Source organism: Salvelinus alpinus, chromosome 29, assembly GCF_045679555.1.
Source record: "Salvelinus alpinus chromosome 29, SLU_Salpinus.1, whole genome shotgun sequence".
Taxonomy (NCBI): Eukaryota; Metazoa; Chordata; class Actinopteri; order Salmoniformes; family Salmonidae; genus Salvelinus; species Salvelinus alpinus.
In genome coordinates, this window is record NC_092114.1 from 19255178 (window position 1) to 19264619 (window position 9442).

The following is a 9442-nucleotide window of genomic DNA, read 5'->3' on the forward strand; positions in this document are numbered from 1 at the left end:
AGAGTCCAGTGAGTGTGTGGGTAGAGTCCAGTGGGTGTGTGGGTAGAGTCCAGTGAGTGTGTGGGTAGAGTCCAGTGAGTGTGTGGGTAGAGTCCAGTGGGTGTGTGGGTAGAGTCCAGTGAGTGTGTGGGTAGAGTCCAGTGAGTGTGTGGGTAGAGTCCAGTGAGTGTGTGGGTAGAGTCCAGTGGGTGTGTGGGTAGAGTCCAGTGAGTGTGTGGGTAGAGTCCAGTGGGTGTGTGGGTAGAGTCCAGTGGGTGTGTGGGTAGAGTCCAGTGAGTGTGTGGGTAGAGTCCAGTGAGTGTGTGGGTAGAGTCCAGTGGGTGTGTGGGTAGAGTCCAGTCAGTGTGTGGGTAGAGTCCAGTCAGTGTGTGGGTAGAGTCCAGTGGGTGTGTGGGTAGAGTCCAGTGAGTGTGTGGGTAGAGTCCAGTGGGTGTGTGGGTAGAGTCCAGTGAGTGTGTGGGTAGAGTCCAGTGAGTGTGTGGGTAGAGTCCAGTGGGTGTGTGGGTAGAGTCCAGTGAGTGTGTGGGTAGAGTCCAGTGAGTGTGTGGGTAGAGTCCAGTGGGTGTGTGGGTAGAGTCCAGTGAGTGTGTGGGTAGAGTCCAGTGGGTGTGCATAGAGTCGGTGCAAATAAAAAGGGGGTCAATGTAAATATTCTGGGTAGCCATTTGATTAACTGTTCAGCAATCTTATGGCTTGGGGGGTAGAAGCTGTTCAGGAGCCTTTTGGTCCCAGACCTGGTGCTCTGTTCAGGAGCCTTTTGGTCCCAGACCTGGTGCTCTGTTCAGGAGCCTTTTGGTCCCGGACTTGGTGCTCCTGTACCGTCTGCCGAGCGGTGGCAGACAGAACAGTCTATGACTTGGGTGGCTGGAGTCTTAGACAGTTTAGCGCATCTTGCTGAAAATGGAGCGAAGAGGCAAAGTAAAGCCTACCTGAGCCGTCAAAGTCTCGTGGGACGAAAGCTTTCCTCTTCTCCTCCAGAAACTGACTGGGGATCAGTCCAGTGGCTCCACCAACCACATGACATGCCTAGCACAGGACAGAGCACATCAGATGACAGAACCAGTCTCACTCAACCAGTAGAAATCAGTATACAACCTGTAGAAATCAGTATACGACCTATAGAAATCAGTATACAACTAGTAGAAATCAGTATACGACTAGTAGAAATCAGTATTCGACCTGTAGAAATCAGTATACAACCAGTAGAAACAAGTATACGACCAGTAGAAACAAGTATACGACCAGTAGAAATCAGTATACAACTAGTAGAAATCAGTATTCGACCTGTAGAAAACAGTATACAACCAGTAGAAACAAGTATACGACCAGTAGAAACAAGTATACGACCAGTAGAAATCAGTATACGACCAGTAGAAACCAGTATACAACCAGCAGAAATCAGTATACAACCAGTGGAAACCAGTGTACACCAGCAGAAACCAGTACATAACCAGTAGAAGTCAGTATACAACCAGCAGAAACCAGTATACAACCAGTGGAAACCAGTGTACACCAGCAGAAACCAGTACATAACCAGTAGAAGTCAGTATACAACCAGCAGAAACCAGTATACAACCAGTAGAAACCATTGTACACCAGCAGAAACCAGTACATAACCAGTAGAAGTCAGTATACAACCAGCAGAAACCAGTAAAAGCAGGGAGCCGCTGGTTCAAAAACCCGAGTCGACAAGGTGAAAAATCTGTCCATGTGCCCTTGAGCTAGGCACTTAACCCTTATTTGCTCCAGGGGCGCGGTACTTCAATGGCTGACCCTGTAAAACAACACATATCACTGCACCTATCCAGTGTATGTGACAATAAAACATCTTATTTACTATTTATAGAAACCAATACAAAACCAGTAGACAGTAGTAACATATTTAAAACCAGTAGAGACCAGTACAAACCAGCAGAGTACAGTAGACAACATTAAAAACCAGTACATAAAAACAGTTTGTGGTCAGGATGTGGTCTGTAAATGTGTGGTGTGGATGTATAAAATCTAGTGGAGGAGAATGTCCTCTTGAAACACGTCATCATCATCACCTGCCACCAGTTGGGGTCCTCTCTGTTGACGATCTGAAGGAGGTCCCCCCTCTTGAAGCCAATCCCCGCCTCTCGACACGGGATCAGATGGTCATTGACTGGATCGTAGTCAAAGTGTGGTTGCACGTACACCTGAGAAAAGGGAGGTATGATGGTAATCAATGGTGCTTCTACAACCAACCTAAAACTATATGAAGTCAATCTGATTCTCTCTATTTACAACAGCTAGGTAGATAATGTTGGTGTAATGATTTGCGTTTTGAAATGTTAGAGATTAGATTGAAGTTTTGGTTTAAAACAGAATTAAAGGGCAACTGAATGCAAAACAAATACTTCTCAGGTTGAAAATGGCCAATGTGGTATAGATATTAGTCAGAAACATTTATTCCAGGGCCAAAACGTACAAAAAAGTGTAAGGATATTTGGGTCAGTACATTCCAAAGTCAGTATGTTCCAAAACGGAGTTGTGTGAGATTTGTGTAACTGAGGTAGTCACGATTTAGCCCACTGGGCACAGACATCAATTCAATACCTATTCCACAACGTGGAAACAACGTTGATTCAACCAGTGTGTACCCAGTGGGAGCTACATGAGGGTTGGGTTTGGATTACCATCATGCCCACTTGCCCACTAACGTGGGATTGTAATAGATAAAGTTGTAAAAGAAAACGGCACAGAAGCACGCAGTGACTTGAGACGCTGATTTAGCTAACGTAGCCTGCTGGCTCAATGTGCCTGTTAGCTAGCTTCATTGACAAACACATAGATGGAACGTTAGCTAGCGAGTGATTTGGGGCACTGATAAACAGTGTGTAACTTGTGCAGGATTTACAATAGTTTGACGGTGCTTATCATGAAGTTGTATACATGTTATCAGAAATCAGTCATGAGCGCAGCCAGCAGCAGCTGACCCAATACTGTCTGCAGTGCATACAGACTAGTTTTCATGCAAATGTTTTATCTTGAGAAATACTGCACCAAACTAGTTAGATGTAAAACTGCTTGACTAAGACCTCGGCAAAAACTGTACAATTTATTAGATTACTTGGTTTATTTTAGATTAATTCTGACTATTTTAAGGAAGAAGTAGTGGCTTTGTTGTTGCTATGGTGACATAAGAGGGACAAATAACAATATCTGCCAGGGTATGATATAAAGAACATGACACACCCACATCAAACCACACCCACAAGACGCAAATCAGTTTTATCTTAATGAGCAGCAGAAAAGCCTTTGTAAAATTAGTGCGTTAAGTGTATGTATACAGTGCGTTCAGAAAGTATTCAGACCCCTTCCCTTTTTCCACATTTTGTTACGTTACAGCCTTATTCTAAAATGTATTAAATACATGTTTCCCCCTCACCAATCTACACACAATACCCCATAATGTCAAAGTGAAAACCGTTTTTTAGATTTCTTTACAAATGTATTCAAACTTAAAAAACAGAAATACCTTATTTACATAAGTATTCAGACCCTTTGCTATGAGACTCGAAATTGAGCTCAGGTGCATCCTGTTTCCATTGATCATCCTTGAGATGTTTCTACAACTTGATTGGAATCCACCTGTGGTAAATTCAATTGATTGAACATGATTTGGAAAGGCACACACCTGTCTATATAAGGTCCCACAGTTGGCAGGGCATGTCAGAGCAAAAACTAAGCCAGGAATTGAAGGAATTATCCGTAGAGCTCTGAGACAGGATGGTGTCAAGGCACAGATCTGGGGAATAGTACCAAAACATGTTGCACCAATGAAGGCCCCCAAGAACACAGTGGCCTCCATCATTCTTAAATGGAAGACGTTTGGAACCACAAAGACTCTTCCTAGAGCTGGCCGCCCGGCCAAACTAAGCAATCTGGGGAGAAGGGTCTTGGTCAGGGAGGTGACCAAGAACCCAATGGTCACTCTGACAGAGCTCCAGAGTTCCTCTGTGGAGATGGGAGAACCTTCCAGAAGGACAACCATCTCTACAGTACTCCATCAATCAGCCCTTTATGGTAAAGTGGCCAGACGGAAGCCACTCCTCAGTAAAAGGCACATGACAGCCCGCTTGGAGTTTACAAAAGGCACCTTAAGGATTATCAGACCACGAGAAACAAGATTCTCTGGTCTGATGAAACCAAGATTGAAATCTTTGGCCTGAATGCCAAGCGTCACGTCTGGAGGAAACCTGACACCATCCCTACGGTGAAGCACGGTGGTGGCAGCATCATGCTGTGGGGATGTCTTTCAGCGGCAGAGACTGGGAGACTAATCAGGATCGAGGGAAAGATGAACTGAGCAAAGTACAGAGGGATCCTTGATGAAAACCTGCTCCAGAGCACTCAGGACCTCAGACTGGGGCAAAGGTTCACCTTCCAACAGGACAACGAACATAAGCACACAGCCAAGACAACGCAGGAGTGGCTTCGGGACAAGTCTCTGAATGTCCTTTAGTGGCCCAGCCAGAGCCTGGACTTGAACCCGATCGAACATCTCTGGGGAGACCTGAAAATAGCTGTGTAGGGACACTCCCCATCCAACCTGACAGAGCTTGAGAGGATCTGCAGAGAATAATGGGAGAAACTCCCCAAATACAGGTGTGCCAAACTTGTAGCGTCATACCCAAGAAGACTCGAGGCTGTTGGCACTGCCAAAGTTGCTTCAATGAAGTACTGAGTAAAGGGTTTGAATACTTATGTAAATGTGATATTTACGTTCTTTTTGTATTACAGTTTTTTACAATCACTTTGGCAGTAATTTCGGAACCTTGATGTCATTTTTCAAAACTCTAACACTTTTTCCAATTGCTTGGATACAATACACATAAAGCTAAGATCATTTGTTCATTGAACTAAAATCACCTTGAACTAAAAGTATTACCATTTCAAAATTAAATTCACACTACATCTGAGATGACTGTCTATTCATTTCATTACAATCATCTAACTATCAATTGATACAACTGCTCAAAATGATAAGTAACTGTTGCATTACTCTTAATGCATAGTTTTATGGAAACTGAAAATTAATATTCCATGTTTAGATCATGAAAGTTTCAGGATAACGAGATCCATTGACACCAATTACCGTGGAACATGAACCAATTGGACTACATTATCTATGGATGTAATATTTCATCATCATTCTTTATCAGACACAGTTTCAATGGTCCCATGTACCACTTTTCCAGACCATGTTTTCAGATTTTACATTACTGTACACTCACCGGCCACTTTATTAGGTACACCTATCTAGTACTGGGTAGGACCCCCTTTTGCCTCCATAACAGCCTGAATTATTCACGGTGTTCAAATCAAATCAAATGTATTTATATAGCCCTTCTTACATCAGCTGATATCTCAAAGTGCTGTATAGAAACCCAGCCTAAAACCCCAAACAGCAAGCAATGCAGGTGCAGAAGCACGGTGGCTAGGAAAAACTCCCTAGAAAGGCCAAAACCTAGAAAGAAACCTAGAAAGGAACCAGGCTATGAGGTGTGGCCAGTCCTCTTCTGGCTGTGCCGGGTGGAGATTATAACAGAACATGGCCAAGATGTTCAAATGTTCATAAATGACCAGCATGGTCAAATAATAATAATCACAGTAGTTGTCGAGGGTGCAGTGTTGTATGTTAAGAGATGCCCTTCTGCACACCACTGTTTTAAACAGCTGTTATTTGAGCATTTGTGGCCTTTCTCTTAAATGAGTCTGGACATTCTCCTCTGACCTCTCTCATTAACAAGGTGTTTTTGCCCACAGAACTGCCGCTCACTGAATGTGTTTTGTTTATCGCACCATTCTCTGTAAACTCTAGAGACTGTAGTGCGTAAAAATCCCAGGAAGGCAGCTGTTTCTGAGATGCTGGAATCACCATGTGTGGCATCAACAATCATACCACGGTCAAAGTTACTTAGATTACGCATCTTGCCCGTTCTAATGTTTGGTCGAACAACATCTAAAGCTCTCTACTCTATATACTCTATATATTGAGTTGCAGGCAGCCACATGATTCGCTGTTCGAATGTAACCGTCCTTGATGAGCTAAATCAGGTCTGTAGAGCTGATGGCATGACCTATGTCATTGTGTGGGATACTGTCAGGTTCCACCATGCTCAAATGGTGCAAGCATGGTTTCAGGCCTATCCACAATTTACCACCCTGTGCTTACCCCCATACTCTCCTTTCCTTAACCCGATTGAGGAATTTTTCTCCACATGGAGGTGGAAGGTATATGATAGGCGCCCTCACGAACAAGCCACCCTTCTCCAGGCCATGGATGACATCACGGCAGACCAGTGTCAGGCCTGGATTCGCCATGCCCGAAGATTCTTCCCAAGATGTTGGCTAATGAAAACATCCATTGTGATGTGGATGAGAACCTGTGGCCAAATCCACAAGACAGGGTTGATGGAAATATAGAAGTACAGTAATCAATCTTTTGTTCTGGTTTTTACAGTAAGCCAGGTGAGGAACACTGCAGTTGATCTTTAACTGTTGTTTATTTTTTTGTAGCTAATAATTTTAGCTTTTATTCAAAGAAACCTATGTTGTGATTTTATTGTATTTCATCAATAAATTTCATATTTTGTTCAATGATTCCACTGTGTCTGTAGTATTCTCTCTACTAGTCCTTTTACAGTGATGTATTTACGTGTAGTAGCATAATGAAACATGTATCACATATTTTGTACTACAATATTTAATGATTGTACGAACAACTACACAGTGAAACTATCGGTATCTTGTGTGTGGGTGATCTAAATGAATGGTCCTATTGGTATTTCATGATAAATTAGTTATTTGAACCAATGATTCTGCAAGTGCAAGGTTTCTTTAACGATATGAATGCACAATGCAATGTTTTGAACATTGGACAGCCTGTGTTACAAGTGATGACCGTTTTGAGTTTTGTGTCTAGAGTTTTGAAAAATGACCACAAGATTCTGAAATTAGTGCCAAAGTGATTGTTAAAAACTGTAATAAAAAATATACATTTTTTAAAACAGTTTTTGCTTTGTCATTATGGGGTATTATATGCAGATTGAAGAGGGGAAAAAACGATTTAATCCATTGTAGAATAAGGCAGTAACGTAATAAAATGCGGAAACAGTCAAGGGGTCTGAAAGAGAGAGAGAGAGAGAGAGAGAAACTTCTGTATGTGTAATGTTTACTGTTAATTTGTATTGTTTATTTCACTTTTGTGTATTATCTACCTCACTTGCTTTGGCAATGTTAACACGTTTCCCATGCCAATAAAGCCCCTTGAATTGAATTGAATTGAGAGAAAGGGAGAGAGAGAGAGAGAGAGAGAGAGAGAGAGAGAGAGAGAGAGAGAGCGAGAGAAAGAAAGCATAAATGCTTGAGAGAGGGCACATGTTTGCATCCATGTGTGTGTGTGTGTTTGTGTACCTGTGGTGGGGCAGGTGCATCTCTATAACTAGGCAGTATCTTCAGAGTGATTCCTCCGCTGCAGTCCTTCAGCATCTCTTGCAGCTCAGTGGGGTTGTTACCTACGTCCCGCCCATTCACTTCCTTTATGATGTCACCCACGTGTAGCAGACCCTGTCTGTCAATCATTCCTCCGTGGAGGATCCTAGCGATGACCAGCTCCTCCTTCTCCACTCTGAACGTCACTCCCTGAGAGAGGGAAGGAACGGAAGGTCAATGAAATCATATTACAGAGATGCAGAAACACACAAACATGCTCACACACACACGCACAAACAACCTAATATATACACATACACACTCCCCCTCTGTCTCCCTCTGTCTCCCTCTGTCTCCCTCTCACCAGTGGTTCTCCAGCCTTCTTGCGGATGCCGATCATGCGTACAGCGTCGGCCTGCATCAGAGCACTGTTCACCAGCGCCTCATTGGACAGCTCTGCTGGGGGCACAGCTTCATAGCACTTAGAGGCTACCATGTCATGGGCCTCCAGGAGGGACTGAGAGGGAGAGAGAGAGAGAGAGAGAGAGGGAGAGGAGAGAGAGTGTGAGAGAGAGAGTGTGAGAGAGAGAGTGTGAGAGAGTGTGAGAGAGAGAGAGAGAGAGAGAGAGTGTGAGAGAGAGAGAGTGTGAGAGAGTGTGAGAGAGAGAGTGTGAGAGAGAGAGTGTGAGAGAGAGAGAGCGAGAGAGAGAGAGAGAGAGAGAGAGAGAGAGAGAGAGAGAGAGAGAGAGAGAGAGAGAGAGAGAGAGAGGTGGAGGAGAGGGGAGATGAGCAGGAGAAGGAGAGGATGAGGAAGATGGGTAGAAGGAGAAGGGAAGATGGGAGGGAAGAAAAACATTGAGGTTATAAATTGTGTTCATTGTCTTAAGCTGCAAACTGGAAGTTGTGTTTTAAATCATGAACACCAGTCCCTTTCTGACGTAAAACAAATATTAGGCTCCACCAAAATAAATGTCCCACATACAATTACAGGGATGGAACCATTTATCTTAAACCCCAAACCCTCCCTCACTCCTTCCCAGTTCTCTTCCCTCCTTGGAGAAGCTGGCAGGAGGTGTGTGTGTAAGGGCTGACAGAGGGGAGAAACACAGCCTAGTTTAAAGGGGAGAGAAACACAGCCTAGTTTAAAGTGGAGAGAAACACGGCCTAGTTTAAAGGGGAGAGTAACACAGCCTAGTTTAAAGTGGAGAAACACAGCCTAGTTTAAAGGGCAGAGAAACAGCCTAGTTTAAAGGGGAGAAACACAGCCTAGTTTAAAGGGCAGAGAAACACAGCCTAGTTTAAAGGGAATAGAAACACAGCCTAGTTTAAAGGGGAGAAACAGCCTAGTTTAAAGGGAATAGAAACACAGCCTAGTTTACAGGGGAGAAACAGCCTAGTTTAAAGGGGAGAAACACAGCCTAGTTTAAAGGGGAGAAACACAGCCTAGTTTAAAGGGGAGAAACACAGCCTAGTTTAAAGGGGAGAAAAACAGCCTAGTTTAAAGGGGAGAGAAACAGCCTACTTTAAAGGGAAGAATAATCAACTTTTTTTCCTCCTCCTGCTAAATGAAGGGAGAGAGATGTAATGATATGGAAGGCATGTGTTGTTAAGTGACGGCTGAGTAAGAGAGGACAGAACATCATAACTCCAAACATAACCTACAGCGTAAAACTGTCAAACACAATCACACTCTCCCTCTCTCTCGCTGTCTGTCTCTGTCTCTCTCACTCTTCTCTCACTCTTCTCTCTCTCCTCTCTCCTCTCTCTCCTCTCTCTCTTCTCTCTTTCTCTCTCATATCAAGGTCTTATCTCTGAGCTGACAGCATGCATGCTTCTGATTGGTGCAGAGATATTCCATTCTCAAATATATAAATCCTATTTGTTCACACTCTGAAAATCCCTCTAAGTCCTCTGATAGGTCAATGGATAGAGGTCAGTATTCTAAGGGAGGGGTTTGATCCTAAACCATCTCCCCTTTCAT

At 43.6% G+C, this 9442-nt stretch overlaps 1 protein-coding gene across 6 annotated transcripts in view; it reads right to left on the reverse strand.

Moving 5' to 3' along the window:
- The window catches only part of LOC139559229 (protein PALS2-like), a 45596-nt gene that overhangs the window by 6162 nt on the left and 29992 nt on the right, over positions 1-9442 (reverse strand). For all 6 annotated transcript variants that reach the window (XM_071375029.1, XM_071375031.1, XM_071375028.1 and 3 more), the window contains 4 exons: positions 7826-7978; positions 7444-7671; positions 2049-2180; positions 930-1026 (listed from right to left, as the gene is read on the reverse strand). In XM_071375029.1, the coding sequence (XP_071231130.1) occupies positions 930-1026; positions 2049-2180; positions 7444-7671; positions 7826-7978 (610 nt within the window). The remainder of the gene's footprint in view (positions 1-929; positions 1027-2048; positions 2181-7443; positions 7672-7825; positions 7979-9442) is intronic.